Source organism: Pezoporus wallicus, unplaced genomic scaffold, assembly GCF_028554395.1.
Source record: "Pezoporus wallicus isolate ANWC-B61680 ecotype Strahan unplaced genomic scaffold, APGP_CSIRO_Pwel_v1 contig_2384, whole genome shotgun sequence".
NCBI lineage: Eukaryota > Metazoa > Chordata > Aves > Psittaciformes > Psittacidae > Pezoporus > Pezoporus wallicus.
Window position 1 is genome coordinate 7,321,491 of NW_026640488.1, and position 20,189 is coordinate 7,341,679.

Here is a 20,189-nt window from a genome sequence, read left to right on the forward strand (position 1 = left end):
TAATTAATTTTAACTCTAAGTCACTTAAAACACACTCCTACAGGATGCTTCTGAAATCGTTTTTCAAAAACAGCAAACCCAGGATATTTCTTTTTTTTGTTTACAGTGGTTTTTATCTTGGTTAAGCTTTGTAACTGGTATTATTTTAAAAAACAGGAGCCTGGATTTCTTGCAGACCTGTTGCTGAAATAATTCTCATTTATAAACCATATCAGCACGTTCAAAGTCAAAGTGCTTTAGCAATAAAGATCCAACATGAACTCTTGCGAACTACAGATTACAGGATCTACCTTGTAAGAACAACAAAGAAAAGAAAAAGGCAGTCTTAAAGAACATAGTTCTATTAAAGAAAAGACAGAAGAGTAAATTTATAAAGCAGAAGACTCTGGCTGTGCAATAAAACTATGGCATCAAATTCTAATTTAATAAGTAGAAAAAACAAACAAACAAACAAAAACCAAAAGCCTCCAAAAGACATAAGAAAGTCAGCAGAAAAGAAGGAAAGCAGTGTTCCTGAATAGTATTTCAAGTAATAGGGTTTTGAATAATATTTTAACTTATATGATAGGTTGTTGGAATATTTTATCTGTTCTGCTCATTTCCACAGACATTCACAGTTGTCCTGGGTTCAGCAGTAGCAGTCATTTTTCTCCTTCTTGGTAGCTGGTGCAGTGCTGTGTTTTGACTTTCGGCCTGGGAACAGAGCTGATAGCGATGTTTTGGTTTGGCCAAGGACTTTGTGAGCCTCATGCTCTGCCAGGGAGGAGGGGAAGTCAGGAGGAAGCAGAGACAGGACACCTGACCCAAACTGACCAAAGAGGTATTCCATACCACAGCACATCATGCCCAGGAGGTAACTGGGAGTCAGCCGGAAGGGCTGGGAGACTGCAGGGTTGGAGGAGGTATCGGTCGGTGCTGAGGTGTTGTACTCTCTTCCCTTGTTATTTCCTTTATCATTATTATCATTGGTGGTAGCAGTAGTGATTTGTGTTATACCTTAGTTACTAAACTGCTCTTATCTCAACCTGTGGGAGTTGCATTATTTTGGATTCTCCTCTCTGTCCCTCCGGGAGTAGGGGTAGGGCAAGAAGGGGGGGAAGTGAGTGAAAAAACTGTCTGACTGGGTTTAAACCATGACAACAGTGAAACCAACGTGGGATTATGTTTCTCCATCCTTCATAGCTTGATGAAATAAAGTCACATCTATTCTTCCAGCTCTGAAAGCAGCAATATGATTACAATTACTGAAGACTGCATTCTAAGATATCAGACTTTGATATAAAATCACTTTTGCTAGGTTATCAATACCCAAATTCAGACTGTACTCATATTTAACACACACAAGCATTCAAGCTGTTAGGATCTACACAAGGAGACTTACGCTGTGGAGAAACAAGACATCATAACCCTTTCATTAAAGCATCAACCAAAACTGATGCATGTAAGGAAGAGGCATGAAAATTTCTGTTTAATTGTTGCAGTTTTAAAAAAACTACAATTACTTTAAACTGTGCAGGGGAATTGTGGAAAAAAAAACCAAACCAATTCAAAGGAACCAAGTAATGGAAGTATTAAAAAGACTGATTAAAGAGAAAACACATTAAATACAATAAGTAGCGCACAAACAGTCGCTATCGTTACTTCACATTCTAATGTGTTAATTAACCTTACCTTCAAATGACTCCCTGTACAGGACAATATTTGGATGTTTCATGTTAGCCAATACAGCGACTTCTCTCCTTGATTCTTCTCTCTCCTTATTTGACATCTACAGAAGGAAAATAATGATTTTCTCAGAAAAGAAATGAAAAAAAAAAAAAAGGGTCAGGAATTAACAATAATCACTCACCTTTGAGATGTTAATTTCTTTAATAACATACTGTTGGCCATTTTCTTTAGCTTTGACAAGAAATGCTTTCCCAAAAGATCCTTCTCCAATTTTTCGAACTTTAATATACTTATCCATAGTTATCTTCTTAAGGCATTCTTTCTTGGGTACTAGGAAAAAAAAAAAAACCCACAGAACATATTTGGTTAGCTGTACTTAAGTCACCTAGCCTGCTAGGTCATGGTATATTCAAACCATTTGTCTCTTCAGTTGCATCACATGCTTTGCAGCTTTTCTCTAAACCGTCTACTCTTACTCTTAATTTTATTTTGGTACAGTTGGCTCACCTGGTATAGAAAAAAGGCTGTACTGATAAAACCAGCAACCAGGTTTAATCTTTCAACTTGACACATTCTAAAGTAAAAAAAAAAAAAAAAGTGTTTTATCTTTCAAAAAGGCACACAGTCAGTGCCATAACTTCTGATTCAGCTAGCACACAATCATCATCAGAGCTATTGCACCGCGTTAACAATCTTTCATTTGCCTTTACTTGGAAGAACTACAACAGTGTGTGTGTGGAATCCCTACACGTTGTTTCTTAGGAAGCACTAGATCTTTTATTTTGGAAGTTAGTCATGATAATGAAGCCAAAAAATGGACTGAATTCAAGAGACCCCCCCTTTAGCTTAAAATCATTATTTAACATGTGACCTTAATTCTGACTGGAAACAGGTATTTTTGCCTCCAAGTACAGAAAGATAGTGTAAAGTTGCACATACTCAGTATTAACAGCAATATTATGTTTAGGGCAATGCTTAAACTAGCAGGCAGGACATAATTTTAACTTCACATGACTTTACTACATTCTCTCTCTATCCCTGGTTTATTTATGACACAACCTATGCTTTACTACAGCCAAGCCAGCTGCATTAGGCATAGCTTTGGGCTCCTACTACACGCTATTTTCTTCAAATACAAACCATCGATAAGCAGCCTGTGGGCGAGAAGGTACAGTTCAAAGAGGGTTTACAATTTTGTGCGAGTTAGATGGCCTCTTTTTAACCGTGGCATGGGAAATACGAATCTTGAAAAAGGACATCAGCGCTGATAGGGCGTTGGCTTTTCCAGCCCTGGGCAGAAGTCATTTTGTCCGTCACCGACACGCAGAAGAGCGGCTCGTGCGCCGGGGCGTAAGTCATACCCCAAGACAACCCGATCACTAAACACGAAGAAAACAGGGCCATAAACCCGAACCACACGGCCAAGCCGCAACTGGGCAGAAGGAAAGCAGTACGGCACAGCGCTAGCCAGCCCCAGCCCGGCGGCAAGAGAGGCCTCAGCCGGGCCCCGCCAGGCCGCCACCCCTACACAACTGGGCAAGACTACCACCAGGGCAACAAACCAGAGCCACCTTGCCCCAGGGCGACCGAGAGTGAAGACCCGCCACCTGTTTGGCCCCACGACCCCCTCCCCACTCCTGCCATACCTCCCTACTGCACCCGACCAGCGCTGCCACGGCCGCTCAGCCGAGACTCACACCCGCCGCGGACCCGCCCCCTCAGGTCTCATTGGTGGGCCGGCCCCTCAGCTCAGCCCCCATTGGCAGACCTGCCCCAAGGCGGGGCAGCGGATCAGCCTGACCGCCCTTCCCGCGTTAGCGGCACGTCACCCTAGTAACGCGCCGCCACGAGCCAGGGGACGGGCGGGGTCTGCCGGCCGCCGCGCCACGAAGCGGGACGGGCGTCCAGCAGCGGTGTGAGTTCGCGTTCCAGGGGGAAAAACGGGAACAGCTGTAAACCTTTCCCGGGCCAGCCATGACCCACAAGACCGCGCAGCCTGGCTACAGCGGTACGTGTCTTCCCAGGGACCTCATCGGGGCGGGATGCCTGGGGGAGGCATTCAGGAGGGTCGGGGTGCTCAGGGCCCCTGTGGCTTCTCCGCTCCCCAGAGTGCGGGTTAACGGCATGTGCGAGTAACGGCTTGTGATTCACAACGATCCTTTTCGTTCTTACTCTGATTGTCTTCGTACGTCGCCCTGTGTGCACAGCAGGAAGCACTGTTCGGTTTTGTTAGAATACTAGAATGGTTTGGGTTGGAAAGGACCTTAAAGATCATCTAGTTCCAGTCCCCAACACTTTCCACTAGACCAGGTTGTGCAAAGCCCCATTCAGCCCGGCCGTGAACACTGCCAGGGATGGGGCAGCCACAGCTTCTCTGGGCAACCTCTGCCAGTGCCTCACCACCCTCATAGTGAAGAATTTCTTTCTAAAGTCTAATCTAAATCTCCCCTCTCTTAATTTAAAGCCATTCCCCCTTGTCCTGTCACTACATGCTCTCTCGTAAAAAGCCTCTCCAGCTTTCTTGTAGGTCCACTTTAGGTACTGAAAGGCTGAAATAAGGTCTCCTCAGAGCCTTCTCTTCTCCAGATTGAACAATCCTAGCTCTCAGCCTGTTCCATACTAGAGGTGCTGCAGCCCTCTGAGCATCTTCACGGCCCTCCTCTGGACTTGCTCTAGCAGGTCCACATCCCCCACCAGATGGGGTCTCACGAGAGTAAGAGTAGAGGGGCTAAATCACAAACCTGCAGATATTCCATCATGTTCCGTTTAAAAAAAAAGAAAATAAACCAAAAACCTCATCAAACCTTTTACAGTATTTTACTGGAAGCTCTGTTCTGTCGATGTATGGCCAGTAAACTCTTTACTGGCCTCAGTCTCTCGGCAGGCACTGAAACGCCTCACACCCTCCTCATGTAGATAGCACGCAGGAGTTACGTGCTCTGCCCGAGATCTGCCATTTCAGCTGCAGATACACACCACTTCGAGCTCTTGTGGCCCTACAGTCACGTAGCGCCCGTGAAACTTAGACGCTTCCTGGTTTTAGCCAGATGACGCGGCGACGTACGGCGGGAAACCACCTCCTCCCTGTTCCGAAACGCGCAGTACTCCCCCCCGCCCTCACCTCACCGGGCCCGCGCCTAACTGCCGCTCTCCTCACCGACCGCCGGCAAGCCACGCCCCTCCGCGCGCACGGGCGAGCGACCCGCGAGGGAACCGGAAGTGGCGGCGGTGACCCTAACTCTGGCAGGCGCTAAGAGATACCGGTGAAGCGCGTGCGCGGCAGGAAGCCCCGCCCCCCCCGGCCGAGGGGCGGGGCTGGCTGCCGGAGCGACCGTTGGGGCCGGGGGCCGAGCCGGTGTCCGCGGCGTCTCCGCCCCGCCGCGGCGGGAGGATGAGCCAGCGCCTCCCTGGGGAGCAGCAGGCGGCGCCGGCAGGACAGGTAGGGGCGGGGCGGGCTGGGCTGGGCTCGGTTAGGTTAGGTTTGACTTGGCTTTCGCCTTCTCGCGGCGTGACGGGAGGGGCCGCTGGTGGGCCCCTGGGTCACTGCCCGCTGCTGTCAGGGCGAGCGCGGCTGAGGTGGTGGCTCTGGCCCGACCCTGGTGGGATGGGGGGAGGAGAGGAAAGGAAAGGAGAAGGCAGCCCCCGCTGCACGGACCGCCCGCGGACGGCTGTTGCGCTCTCGCAAGCGAGACCGCCTCGTCCTGCGGCCGGGAGGCGGGAAGGGTCAGAAATGGCGGTTCCTCGTGGACCCTCAGTATAATTTGCCCTCCTCCTCCAAAACGGGAAGTGCCGGGGTGAGGGGCAGTTCCCCGCAAGTTTACACAGCGTGTGGTCTCTTGTCACCCGATTTCGGTTCTCGTGTGTGGTAACTCTCATTCACGTAAACTGAGGTGCTTTGCAGCTTCGAAGATCCAGAGTCTCCTCATGTAAACAGTGTTAGAAGTAATAATTCAGCTCAAGCTGCTGCTTGCTTCGAGTTGGCTCACAGGTTTGGTTAGTAAGGCTGCTGTTATGCAAGGGAGGGAGGTGATAGGCTGCTCCTGGAGCCTCTTAATTAAATGAGAGGGTGCAGGTCAGCGAGATTGGAACTGAAGATTGAGTTTGTTCATGTTATCCTTTCTACTTATCCAGAATCCTTCCCTATCCGGAAACGTGAAACATACTGTAAACCAAATACGTATCAGTTCTCACCTAAAATGAACAGCTACAAGTGTGACAGTAGAAAATCATGTGAAATAATGTCGATTAGTAAATTTGCTGTGTCACACTTTAAAGTACTAAACTAGGTAAAACAAGGCCTTAAAACCAGCTTAAAACAAATTAGAAACATTTCTGGTGCTAAACTCTTAGAATATACACTAAAAAATCTTTTTGGAAAAATATCCTTATAAGGTAGTCATTTGGGTTTTTGGACTTGTACCTCCTATTTAAGGTTATGGGACCTCAGAGGTTCATGGTGGAGAGTTTGTGAAAGAAATGAAGTTTGTTAATAAGTGTCAGGTGTATTGGTGCTTTTTGCTTTCAAATGCCTTTCTTGGTGGACCTGTGAAGGCATTTCTCTTCTGTATCCCTAGGCAACATAGATGCTGCTTTGCAAAAACATCTATTTGAGTGAAGGACGTGTTGGCATGACAGATTTGAAAGCAGATAGTTACAAGTACTGTTTCTTTATTTAAGGTAACTTCAATATGCAGCAAAATAAAATTGAAAGAAGTGATTTGTGCATTATAGGAGACATACCTTTGTGAAGTAAAATAAGCCCTTAGAGAACTCGCCAACTGTCACTACCATTTTTCTTCAAAGATAAAGTCTTTTACTGGCTAACTGCTTTAGAGTTGATGTCTCTTTGATTGGCAAGCAGATGTAAACTTGACGCTCAGTACTTGTAGGTTGCCAAAATGGAAAGCAGCTTTGCTCTGGGAAAGCTGCAGGTAGGTTGAAGCTCACAGCTTGAAAAAAATTTACTTTACATCTGTCTGCAACACCTGGGAAAATAAAAGGTGTATAGTGTCTAGAAAACCAGAGCTTGTTCATTCTTTGCTTCTGTTTAGTATTGGTGTGTCAGTCTTAGAAATTCTTTGCCTGACAATAGTAGATGTCATGCATAATGTGTATTGCAGTATTTCTACAAATATATTTTCCTTGTTCTATGATTCCTGAGGCTGTCTTTGCCCAAATCTTTACATCATCCTCTCTGTGAGTGGTTTACAGTACCACTGTTCTCTCTCTGTATCCCTTCCATACTTGCAAGTTAAAATAATCTTGGGGTAAATCTCTTCTCTCTCTTGCTTAATATTGACTTGTAATAAGAATAAGCCTGTCCAAATCCTCAGCTGCGAAAGACACTTGAAGCTATTGGTCTTTGCTTTTCATCACTACATTGCTGTGAGCCTCTTTATGCGTATGCCTGCATCTTTCTGTTGTGACTGGACTTTCTGTTGTGTTCTCTTCCATGCATAATGTTTGTCACAAACTGGTGTTTCAGTAACCTGCAAGTGACAACGTGCTGTGCACTGCTTATTCTATGAACAGTTACATCTAGCTGCATAATATATATTCTCTCATTCACTGAATATACACTTTGGCTTTTCTTTTTTTTTTCTCACACATTTTGCTTTGGGGGCTGTGTGTCTTAGCTTGGTATTTGAACAGCAGAGTTGCATTTTTTGAATGTAAGCACTAAAGCTGGGACAACTGTTCTGTGTTCACAGCCATTGCAGAAGGCATTCTAGGAACACTCAGATTTCCCCCCGCCTTATTTAAGTGACTTCATATGCATCTGGCTAGGTGTTACTGTGCAGATCAAGTTTTCAGGGTGAAGTTTTACAATAATTTGGCCGTAGGAATGTTTTTAACTAGGTCACAATAAAAATGTTAAAAAGAAGCTCTGCTGTTGGGGAGATTTGTGCCAGAAATGATGGTGCCAATTTGAGTTGTTTGAAATGTTAATTTGCTAGTTCTCAGACTTTAGGTTGTCTGTTCCAAAACTTCTTGCTTTGGCACCTCCTTGGCAGCAGCAGTAACCCAGTAATCTCTGAAGGTGATCAGAAGTAGCAGTGATCATGCATGTGAAACTGCTTATATGCCCTCTGTGCTTATTTTCCCCAGACTAAGATTTTGACTTAAGACCTGTGTCCTCTGAGAGCAGGTTCTCAGTACTGGGTTCCCACTGTCAGTCTTTCCCTTCTGTCATTACATGAAGGTGCAGGTTCTGCGTTGGCTGACTCCTTAAAGCTGTTCAGGTGTCAGGCCATCTTTTTAACTGTGCTCATGAATAAGGTATGCAGCTTCAGGCTCTGCTACACAATACTTCCTACTTGCTTATGTGCCAGGCTCTGGTAACTGAAGATGCTCAGAATATGAGAAAGTTGACAATCATAAATTTTCTTAGGTGTTAAACTTGAAACTTGTCTTTGAATTTTGAAGGCTTTTGTAAGCTATCTGAGTGAATAACGTTTAGGCAAAACAATGCACGTTAATTCTGGAAGAGGGTTGTGAACAGACTGAAAATTGTTCTCTGCTTTAAAAAGATAGAAACTGAAAAACTCAATGTTGAGATAGTGGTTACACTTAATGATCAGATAACATGAGATAAATAGTATCAGAGAGAAGAGAGTTGACAAAGTAATTCCCCTGCTTCCTGACATCTTGTCTGGGATTCTAGACAAAGCTGTTAAAATAGTTGTAAATCTGCTTACATCTAAAGTGTCCTGATTTGTTTATATTGTGTAGTAAGTGATCTTGAATGTGTGTTCCTGAAAATCAGTGGAAAGAGACTTCATAACTTCACAGTGGGTACCAGTGGTTGTTATTAATGATTTGCAGAGAGTCTAGTCAGTTATATCCCCTTGAACTTCCTAGACATTGAGCTTTTTTTGTTTGTTAAGCATTTTGATTAGACTTTCCAGTTACAGGAGCAGGTTCCATAGGAGGGAAAGGAGGAATAGTAAATTAAAAAGTTCAGTCCTAAAGCACAGACACTTTGATAAAAATAACCTTGTTGTTAATTTGTTTCTTATTTTTGGTATATTTTGATAAATTTCTCTAAAGAGTTGATGAAAGAGGAAATACTCAAATGTGCATTTTGTGTGTTCATACTGCAGTACAGTAATGAAGAATAATGAAGAATAATTGAAATAGTAAAAATTAAATTACAGATAGAGCTACTGAGTTGACCTAGTATTTTGACATCCTGACAGTTAAAATTCAAGTACTCTTTTCTCTGAAAGGTAAGTTTGTGTTTGAGTTCCTGCCGCTTTTATCTCCAAATTAGCGTTGTCTTCCAGATTTGGTTGTTTTTTTTTTTTTTGTGTGTTTTCTGCAGTTCTTGATTTACTGCAGCTTTTCCCCTGAGGTTTCTGCTAATAATTTGTTTTGTGTACATGTTGGGGGAAGAAAGCAGTTCTCAATATGCTTCCAAACATGCTCATTTTCTGATCTGAAAAGTGAATCTACAAATTTCCAAAGGGGGTCTCTCTATGAAAGAAAACTGAAGGCTTTTTAGATAATTTGACATTTTGCTGCTTGTCTCGCAGAAAACTTTTATTCTCATCTGGAAAACTGCAAGAATGACTAAACATTTAAAATTATTATGAGTTTTATAGACTTACCAGTTTTCTTCTCTTTTTGTGCCAGTACATGAATATTCCTTTAACTTAGCTGACAAAGCTTATAAGATTGGAGAACACTCAAGGAGACCTAACAACCTGTGCATGGGAGTATTCATGTTATTACCATAGTTATACAAATCTCAATGTTTATTCCTTTCTAACAAACTTTAAAAAAACCTTTTTGTTTTTTGAATAGGTAGAGGATGGGTTATTTCTAATAAGTTTGATCTATGAACCCAGTGAACTGGCCTTGTCTCCATGTAACTTATCTGACATTCTGGTGTACTCTTGTTAGCTAGAAGCCTTTTAGGAAAGTATCACTGAATCTTTGTTCTGTAATTTTCAAAATTGAAAATCTACCGCAAAACTACATTCTTTTTGCCTCAAAATACCTACCTTGTTTCTTGCTTTCAACTTAATACCTCTATTTAACAGTAATAATTTCCTTCCAGAGTCTCCTGCCAGAAACTTGTCTACCATTTGTAGACCCTGACAAAGTACACATCATTTTAGAAGTTCAATTTGCCCAACAGCCCACTAGGTTTTACAGCTGGAGAGGAGAATATTCAAGTGAAAGGAACTTCTGTGCATTCAGAACTGCTCACACACTTGACATAATGAATGCTTCACTTTTGATGGTGTTTGTACATCTTTGTACATCACTGCCTTTTGTTTGTTTGTTGTAAGTGTATATTTTTTTTTAGTGGCTTGTTTCTGTTTTTTAATAATCTTATTAATTAATATCAGAGGTTCACAGGTCTCTCCACATATTTATTTATTTATTTAATCCTTTGAAGATCACCAGGATGGCAAACAGTAACACTGGGTATGCTGTATTTACAAAGATGTGGTGGCTTATGTCTAGTCTAGCCAAGAAGGTCAGCCATTAGCGAGGGCTAGGTGTTGACTGCAGATCACTTCAGTCCTTTGTCGCCTTGCTGCCTTAACACTGTTGCTCAAGAGGATCCAGGCAGAGAGCAGGCCTGTTGTCACAGTTCCTAGCCTTCAAGTTTGAATAGCTCTATATAGCACACTTGTCACTTTATCTGTTTGTTACACATATCAAGAAGAGCCTTCAGCTTTTTTTACTTTTTGATGACCAAAGGTTTGTACTTTCTGACCAGAGTACCTCATTAGCTGGGATTTCCTTCACTTCCTTGAAGTTTAAAAATCAGGAGTAGGGTGAGTAAGTAAGCAAGCAGGAACCACCAGAGGTCCCCACAAGATTTCATTAGCAGTGGTCCTTTGCCTGTGCTTTGTTTCGGAGAGCTCTATAGGATTTTATTTTTTTTTTTTATCTCAGGGGCTTTAGTGCGTTCATAAAGAAACTGGAATTCAGTGCAAGGACCTTAAAAATCTGTGATAGCTGCTGTTATTGAGAAGATGCTTAGAGCTAAACTGGGGATAGTGGTCCTTTTTCAGGTTACAGTTCAAAAATCCCAAATTACAGTTTTGCATATCAAGAATGAATACTTTTCATGTGCTTCTCTTATTGCTGGAGTCTGCTCTCATATGCTCTTTGTCTTGGCTTGCAGAGCCTCCTTTCTATGATGCTCTTATTTCCTTTATATTAAACTCTCTCTTTCATTCCTTGAGTACTTTCAGATCATTCAGATGCAAATGCCTTGAACTTGAATGAAATTATCTGAAAGCTACCTAGTTCAGGTGTGACCCTGAATTTATGAATCTCTGCGCATAGCTAAAGACAGTTCAGTACATTTCTCTGAAAAGATAAAACAAAAAAAGATTTCTGGTTGTTGTGGTGGTGTGCAAAAGCTTTGCTCCATTGTTTGTATAACCCTCAGATGACTGCAGCGCAAGTCCTCATTAAAAAGGAATAAAATCTTAAAAATTGTAAAGAGAAGATTGCATACTGTTGCTGTGTCTTTTCATCAAACTGAAAATGAGCATCATGGCCAAGGACTCCACAGACAAAGGCTACGTTGTCTACAACAGAACCTAAAGTCATAGTTGCTGCCCCTCAGGAGTATGGGGTTTACCTTTCAGTTGTCTCAAAAAATATCCGTGTTATTCTTACCTGAATATGATCACAGAAGGAGCATAATAGATTTTTTTGCTAAGGAGGCTCTCCACCTTTTTTTTTTCCTGGAGCTAGTATTTGCAGCTATAGTTATATATTAGTTTCTAAGCTAATGCGTTAGTACATAAAAGGTAACTGCACATAAATACGTGTGTTGTTTACCATGACTTGGTTGGGAATTGTTATTTGCCCATAAAGCTTATGCTTTTGAGTTATATTTGCTTTTATATTTAGTTCAAGTTCATGCTAAGGGATTATGTTCTTAGCTTTTTTCTTTTTTTCTTCCAAAATTGTTACCTAAAACCCCCTTAAAGACCCTGCCACTCGTGTAGCTAGCTATTGGTGTGCCTGTGTGCACTTCAGCTCTGATGGCAGAGTTTTTTCTATGATGTATCATACATTTATCGTGTATCAATACATGAAGTTAGTTTAGTAAGATTAAATCTGAGTTTTTAGCGAATCCAGTCAGTTTTGGTTGAAAGCAATTAAAAAGTATTTACTTTAGTAATTTGATTATGAAAGAAGCAATCCCATCAGGTAGGCTAATATCTTTGTGCCAGGTGGTGTAAGTCTTGAACTGCTACAACTGTGGATAGCCATGGTTAAGACATTTTAGAGAACAGAGATGAGGTAGTTTTGAGTACTTCATACAAACTAAAGTCCAGTACCCTTAATGTTTGGAATCATATGACTAAAAGCATGAGTTCAGTATTCATCCTGTAATTAGGCTGGCAGTTTCTGTTTTTTTTTTTTTTTTAAAGCTGAGAAGATTAAAAGTGCTATCAAACATGGGTATTTATTATTGATTCTGCTTTTGTGAAGATCAGATAAAGTGGTGATATTCTGTATTGGTATGTATTGTATAAGTAAAAAACCCTGTTAAGCTTTTGTAACTGAGAGTGGTGAAATTCAGTAGAATCTAGAAAGTAGATATGAATACAGTTTTAAGACTAAGATTGTCTTTGTGCTTTACAAGTATTACCTTTTCATGTAGTTTTGCCTGTGTTTCTGGGCTTGTCTTTGCTTCCTTTCTTGTTTAAATAATATTTGTTTCTTTCATCCAAAAAATGTAATTTTATTTTGGGATTAGCTGTGCATGAACTAGACTAAGCTTTACCTATGTATATTTTTAGAAACTATCTTTTTATTCTCTACTCCAAGAGAACCTACTACATAAACTCAGATAATTTTTTTTTAACTCAAATAGCTTCAGTTAACTGCCAGTGCTCCTTTATGACTTTGTTTTTTCTAAATATAACCTAAAAGTTAACCAAGAGTGTTGGTCATCTCATTAAATGACTGCAGTAAGAGTAGTCCTGTTCTTGAAACTAGTTTAGTTTTGGATAAGTTTTGAGTGCTACAGTATATTTATTTTTTGTGAGGTTAGCATATGCATTCCCTAATTCTTAAACAGTTTGTGTTCTTGAGTGTCCTTAACAATTTTGCTTAAGGACACTCTAAGCTGACTTGAGAGAGTTCAGGAAGGCTGCTATTTCACTCATCCTCCCTTCTGTATTTGGTTTGAAGTGTGTTTTTTGAGCCTGTTTATGAATTAGTTTCCTACTGACCTAAAAATTAAAGTGAGTTCATTCAGTTCATTCACCCCTTTTCCAAACCTGAAGTTTGGAAAGTGAGTGATGTTCTCATCTTGCTTAACTATCTTGACAGGCAAAATAAATAAATAGAGGCTATATATGCTGTTTCTCTGATGAAAATGGGAGTATAATTTTGGCACTGGTGAGCCTAAGGATAAAAAAGTAGCCACAACATGGTCTTTGTTTTAAAATGGTTGTAAAAGTCTGTTCTTTACTAGCTCTACATTTTTTTTCTGAAGGACAGGCTTATTTAAAAAATAGAAATTATGACATTGCACTATTTTGGGTTAACATGATATGGGAGGTTTGAAATTAAGCATTCAGAGCTTCTTGACTGCTTCCATCTTTTGGGCAGTTGTTCTGACATATATTCCCATATATGGGATATGTTAAAATTTTATTTGAAGTGTGGGTGGGGAATGTTTCTGCCACATTATTTATCTGTTTTTAAAGAGTATAATAGTTGGATGCTTCTTTTAATAAGATGATGTATATAGAATTCCTGACTATTTTATAAAAATCACTTTGGAAGGTTGTTACCAGTTAAAATGTTTAAAATTCTTCAATTAAAAAAAAATCAAGATATTACTTTTCTGTTGCTATCACTTCATTTCCTCTACTGTAGAACACATTCTTATTTGTGAAGATTGTAGTCTTAATTTTGAGTTCATTTGCTTTTGTTTTGTCTGCTTAACATTTATCTCGCTAGGTGCTGGCTGTCGTGGTTTAAACCCAGTCAGGTAACTTGTTCACTCACTCCCCCCCCTCTTTCCCTCCCCCTACTCCCGGGGGGACGGAGAGGAGAATCGAAAAGAATGCAACTCCCACGGGTTGAGATAAGAACAGTTTAGTAACTAAGGTATAACACAGATCACTACTGCTACCACCAATGATAATAATGATAAAGGAAATAACAAGGGAAGAGAATACATCATCTCACCACCAGCCGACCGATAACTCGCCCCCCCAGTCCGACCAAGCTCCGACAGATACCTCCTCCAACCCTGCAGACTCCCAGCCCTTCCGGCTAACTCCCAGTTACATCCTGGGCATGACGTGCTGTGGTATGGAATACCTCTTTGGTCAGTTTGGGTCAGGTGTCCTGTCTCTGCTTCCTCCTGGCTTCCCCTCCTCCCTGGCAGAGCATGAGGCTCACAAAGTCCTTGGCCAAACCAAAACATCGCGGTTATCAGCTCTGTTCCTGAGTTGAAAGTCAAAACACTGCACTGCACCAGCTACCAAGAAGGAGAAAAAATGACTGCTACTGCTGAACCCAGGACACTGGCCTAGATTAGTTTTTGTGGAAGGTCAGTTGTAATGAACAGAAAAATTGAGTATTATGCTGGCTTTTGGGTTTCTCAAGATTCTTCTCAGTTTTGTTTGGTTGGTTTGATTATTTACTTCCAACTATTTAAATCAGGTTTGTAATCTGGAGGATTACTTTTAAGTTTTCAATTTCCTCCTGGGGAAATAACAAACTTGAGATGCCTTTGTTTCCTGCCGCTCCTTTGAGATACAGAAAAGTGTTTTTATGGACAACAGAGCGCATATCCAAGATCTACAGATTAGTCAGATCACCTGACAACAAACATCCTGTAAATCAGACTTCTTACTGTTCTACTCCTGTGTTCTCCAGAGGCATTTTTCTGCACTGGAAGTGGTTCCCTCATCTGACTTGCTTTTCTGCTTGACCTTTTATTTGTAGAGCTTCAAAGATAAGCAGGATATTTGGTGTTTGAGAGTAGAAAAATGCTTGAGGTACTAGACTGTGCAGAAAACTGCAGTAGCCTTCCTTTTCTTTACTATTGCTGTTCCCAACAATCTCTTTCTGAGTAGGAGTCTACTCTGTGTCTACATCACTCCATTTCCTTCTCTCAAGTGAGGCAGATCTCTCTCACCTGCTTACAGTATCTTAAAGGTGCATGAGCATACATTTTAAATTATCTTGAATGTTGCGTACAGCTGAAGGTCGTGCACCCCTAATATTGTGTCCTACTTTGTTAAACAAACCCTTTTCTTAAAGGCATGCAGGGAAATTTGTTGTACGTTGACGTAAGTTGTGTCATCCCCCCATTATTAGTGCTATAAAAATTGGTGACTGACATGCTCTTAAGAAGCAAACTTTGAGTCCTACATGAAGCTTATTGAACAGTTAACATTCTCATGGTCTTATTTTCCTGCATTCCTGCCATTGCTGCTGCTGTAAGACAGTGTAACACTGTGTCAAATATGAAGCAGTTGGGGTACTTGACTCTCTGGGAATGCAGCGAATAAATGTACAGTTCTTAAAAATCTTGGTTAGGGTCCTCAAAATGAATGGTTTTGGTAGAACGCTACAGACAGGACTTCTAGTAGCCTTCCAGTACCTAAAGGAAGCCTACAAAAGAGGTGGTGAGCAGCTTTTTACAAAGGCTTGTAGTGACAGGACAAGGGGGAATGGCTTTAAACTGAAAGAGGAGAGATTTGCATCAGATGCTAGTAAGAAGTTCTTTAACTGTGGTGAGGCACTGGAACTGGTTGCCCAGAGAAGCTGTGGCTGCCCCATCCGTGGAAGTGTTCAAGGCCAGGTTGGATGGGCAGCCTGGTCTAGTGGAAGGTGTCCCTGCCTGTAAGTGGGGGTGTTGGAACTAGATGATCTTTAAGGACCCAAACCCAACCCAGACCATTCTGTGTTACAACTTTTGCTTGATTGATGGAGAGGTCTGTCAGCAGCAATACTTCTGCAGGAGGATACATGAAGTGTTTCAAAACAAGAGAAGGCCTGTAGTGTCATGCCTATTGTGTGAGTGGAGGCATGTGTATGCCAGAGGAATTGGCATGTGAAATCATGTTGTGGAGACATGATGCAGGGATTCTTCATGGTATGCTTGTTACTGCTCTGGAGAGTCTGTTGGGTTTGTTTGTCAGTTACTAATTGATGAAAACTTCATTCCGCTGTAGCCCCAATCTGAAAGCATTTTCTTAGTTACTGAAAGATTTTGTATCTGTAATCCACTGCTGTGACATTTATCTAATGTGATTTAAAAGACATCCAAAGGGAGAGTTATTTCGCTTAATCTGAATAGCAGGTTTGCAGTCAGATTAACTCTGGCTGTAGAGTTTAACATAAAGGAAATTGTATCTTCAAAAAAAAAAAACACAAAACATTTATAGTGTTCCAGCTTTATACTCCAATAAATATTTCTGCTGAGACTATTACAGGAAAATGTCTTTATTAGATGAAAAGACTGTATGTGACTTCCAAACTTGGTACAGTAATTAAAGACTAAGCAGACTTTAGCCGTGCCCTCAATATGCATCAAATATAACAATAAATCATTAATACTGAAATACTTCTGTGATGATGGCATTGGGCTAAGGAGAGCCCAAGGAAGGGGATGAAGAAGTATCATGCAGTAAAAAAATTACTCAAGATTTGTGTAAAATGTTCTCTGTGTAAAATGTTCTGTATTACTGCTATGTTTTTTGTAATTTGTAGTATTGTGACCTTACTATATGCTCCTCAAAGCATGAAATAAACTTTTATTTTATTTGATAGAAACTTCTCAATCCTTTGTGCATATTCAAATGGAACATAACTAATTTTCTTTATATAGGTCATAAAGCAGCTAAATGGAGTCTGAACAGCTGTTTCATAGAGGCTACTATCGAAATAGTTACAACAGTATAACTAGTGCAAGCAGTGATGAGGAGCTTTTAGATGGCGCAGGTGTAATTATGGACTTTCAGACCTCAGAAGATGACAACCTCTTGGATGGTGATGCATCGATTGGTAAGTTAATATTCATTTCAGCTTAACATTTTCTTTTTTTCTCTTGTGGTTTCATGGTGGTGTTTTTTTTCTTCTTGTTTTTAATAAACAAAACTAACCCTTTATCATTACTAACTAATGTTTCTCTTTACCTAATCTGCTCTTCAGAGGGATGCCTTAACACTGACAGTGACTGGGCATTTTTCAGTGTGCTTGCCTAATAGTTACATTGTATGGGCTGACTTCTGATACAAGGCAGATAGTAACTTCTGACAAATTACAAACCTGCTGTCAAGTAGGGGAAGGATGGCTGTTTTGCAGCTACCTGTCCATTCTCTGCTGCAGCAGGATTTTGCAAGTATCACTGTCTTAAATATTTCTTTGGGGCAGAAATTGTCAGTTTCTTTAAATCATTACTTCTAGAGATAAATTTGTTTCAACTTGGTTTGACTTCAGATCTGTAAAATGGAGACAAAACCGTTTAGAGGTGGTGTTAAAGCAACAGATAACACCATGTGAGTCGAACTTACAGCTAGGTGAAAGGTTGCAAAGAAAGCTTTCTACTGTGAGTACTGATAAATGCACTGAGGTAATACAAAGGAGAAAGGACTGGGAAGCTCTTCCTCCTTGTTTTTGTTTGTTTTTTTTATTAACAGTTAATGGAGTGAAAGCGTTAACGTTCTCCTACCAATGGTCAGAGGGGAACAGAAGGAGGGAGAGACAGTAATTTCTGTTTGAGATGGTAAACTTGGGTAAATATATACTCTTGTCGTTTCCTCTTAATTTGTTTAAAATGAAACTCAGCATCTTGAGTTTTCTTATCACTGTTTCCTGTCCTTCCATGCAAGGTCTCTTCCTTCATGCATTTTCCCTTTGCCATACTTAGCAATTGGATGTTGGCATTGTACTAGGTAGTTGCATCGTATTGTTGTAAGCATTCTTCTCGTCTCTGTGCCTTCTATCTAATCAGATATATCTTGAATGTGCAGTTATTTAACTTGTATACCAATACAGGTACCAAGAGCCAGGACATCTTCAGTCTACATAAAAATGTCTTCTGCCAAATTACTTGGGGAACACCAGCACGATGAAGTCAGGCATTTAATAGTTTGGAAATTACTAAGTGAACAGCTGGCTTCCATATGTAATATTTTGTTGTGAATATCTGGCACCTCTAATAAAGTGAGTGCCTTACTTGTTTAACATAATATTTGCAACTTGTGCTGGAAGTCTGAAGCTACTCTGGTTATCATTTATATAAATCCTCTCCATCACTTCAGGCTTGAAGGAGAAATTAATTTGCAATAAAACAAAGAGTTTCTGCCCTTCTTGTGAAATTAGTTCCTTAAATTGAATCCAAACAGATGAGATCGTTGTTTTGTTTGCACTGTCAAAAGCAATGCTAATTGCTGCACATGCCAGCAGCCCCTCTCTCATTGTTACGCTGAAGTATTAGTATGTGCACTAGAACATAAATATTAAGTTGTGTTTTTTTTTCCTGGAGTTGAATTTTTTTCTAATAGGCATTAGCAAATAGATGTTAGATCCAATTCTGATTGCTTGATAAGAGGCATTTCTTGTAAATCATAGCGAATTGTGTAAAATCATAGTAAATATCTTAGCTCAGAATCTGGTGTAAATTTTTATTTCAAAGTGGCAAGAACATAATTCCAAAAAAAGTTTTAAATAAACTTCCATGTAGGAGGTGAATATCAGTGTTTCTCATTCCTTAGGTTTCCAAGTATGTAAGGTGCTTTTTCTTATGTGTTTTTAAATAAGCAAATTTTGACAGGACCAAGCACTTTCTTGCTAGACTGCATGTGTCCTTTTTACAGTCCTCTATGACTCACTTAGCATCAACTGTTTGTTTTGTTTGTTTTAATTATTATTAAAATACTTATATCCTCTAATCATGTCTTTATTGATGTATTTTGTTTTGTCTAGTCTAAGTTCAGATGCATTCACTATACAGAATCTGTTCTACCTCCTGAGGAAGGGCAGACTATCCCAGTAACTAGATGATCCCATGCTTCTCAATACAGCAAGCGCTCCCAAGCATGATGTGAATGCCAGGAGCATTAGGGCTAGCTCTGTGCATTAGCTGGTGAGCCCTTCCAAAATGAGGAACTCTAGTTAAACATGTAGTTTGTGATTTTTAAGTCTGTAGGACTGGAAGAGTTTGTAACCCTGGTTTCTTAGCAACATGACCAAAAATGGCATTAATGTATCTGTACTTAAAATGATTGTGGAAATGATGTAGTTAAACTGAAAGCTGCATAGCTGCGGAATATAAGCTTGGAGTACAAATGAGCACAGAGATGAATTTACCCAATCTGGATAAGTTGCCATGGACAATAATATTCAATGTAAATTTACAGTTTATGTAATAAAATACAGAATTTCAGAATTTTTTCAGAAAATGAAGATTAAGACCATAAACTGCACATACATTATGCAGATAGAAAGCTAACATTATGGAATTTCTAAAGTAATTGTTGTCTTCCCCCCTCATTCAGAGGGCAGTAGATTAATGGAAGGAGTCTGCTTTTTTCAGTAGGCTTCATAAGTCCCTTGGCTGTCAGGACAGCAGTTCTGTAAAGCCAGCACAGTATTGCCATTCACATTACCCCTTAAGTACTTAAGTGAGGCTTATAAAGCCATTGGGGCTGTTACTCAGTGGTGAATATGCCTTCTCTTGAAAGCATGCAGAAATGGGATGACATTGGGAAAGAACACTAGTGATATATACGCTGCTTGTCTTATGTAGGGAATTCCTTGATACTATAGGAGACCAAACAAGTGACTGTTAACTAAAAATGGTATTCAGGAGGTCTGATGTAGACTTTTATTTAGTTGATAGAGATGTGTGTTTTTTGTGTTATCTCTGATTAGCAATTTAAGTGGTTTTGTGGAGTTCCATGTGGAGGATTCACCATTATCTTACAAAACAGTGATGTACAACAATCTTCTTTCTCTTGACAACATCTGAAAGCATATATATGACTTTCCTTTATTGTGTCATATGAGAATACAGAAATTGTGAATATGTAGTATTATATACTGAATGTATTCTTATGTATAAATATATATAGTATATCATATGTCTGTTATATTCTCCAGTAGCCATTTTCTTTGCACAAATTTCAGACTTTTAGTGGCAGCATTAGGGAGAACAAATAAGTATAATGACATTGTAAATCCTTTTGACTGTAGTGTGTGTTTTAACATGCTAGATAATTAAACTGCTGTGCATGTGGAAGCTTGAATGATTTGCACCAAAGCCCTGCCTGGAAGAAATACTACCTGTCAGCTTTGATCAAAACTTGCTTTTGCTGCTTATCCAAGCTAATCTCTGTATGGTACTTAAGTCAGTTTTTTTTTCTTATTAAACTGCTGTTTAATGAGAAGTATGGTGACATTATACTGGTAACAGAAGTATCTGCCTCTTTGTAGGGAGGACATCTTACCAATGCTTGTACATGCAATGAACTTCCATGCAAGCAATGTGGAGATTGTTTTCATTG

The 20,189-nt window shown here is 40.3% G+C and overlaps 2 protein-coding genes across 16 annotated transcripts in view; one reads left to right on the forward strand and one right to left on the reverse strand.

Moving 5' to 3' along the window:
• NEK1 (NIMA related kinase 1) overlaps positions 1-4,255 on the reverse strand; it is a 43,856-nt gene extending 39,601 nt beyond the window's left edge. For 10 of the 11 annotated variants that reach the window (XR_008973492.1, XM_057419232.1, XM_057419230.1 and 7 more), the window contains exons 1-3: positions 3,315-3,417; positions 1,850-1,998; positions 1,672-1,768 (exon numbers count right to left, since the gene is read on the reverse strand). Coding sequence is in view for 10 of the 11 variants with exons in the window: in XM_057419232.1 (XP_057275215.1) it covers positions 1,672-1,768; positions 1,850-1,966 (214 nt within the window). In the remaining variant the exon portion in view is untranslated. Of the gene's footprint in view, positions 1-1,671; positions 1,769-1,849; positions 1,999-3,314; positions 3,418-4,210 lie in introns of those variants that run through there. The other variant, XM_057419225.1, reaches the window with a different exon arrangement.
• CLCN3 (chloride voltage-gated channel 3) overlaps positions 1-20,189 on the forward strand; it is a 214,988-nt gene that overhangs the window by 151,097 nt on the left and 43,702 nt on the right. For 2 of the 5 annotated variants that reach the window (XM_057419236.1, XM_057419243.1), the window contains exons 1-2: positions 4,955-5,107; positions 16,511-16,686. In XM_057419236.1, the coding sequence (XP_057275219.1) occupies positions 16,527-16,686 (160 nt within the window). In that variant the 5' untranslated portion in view covers positions 4,955-5,107; positions 16,511-16,526. Of the gene's footprint in view, positions 1-3,651; positions 3,677-4,954; positions 5,108-16,510; positions 16,687-20,189 lie in introns of those variants that run through there. The other 3 variants (XM_057419237.1, XM_057419241.1, XM_057419238.1) reach the window with 3 other exon arrangements.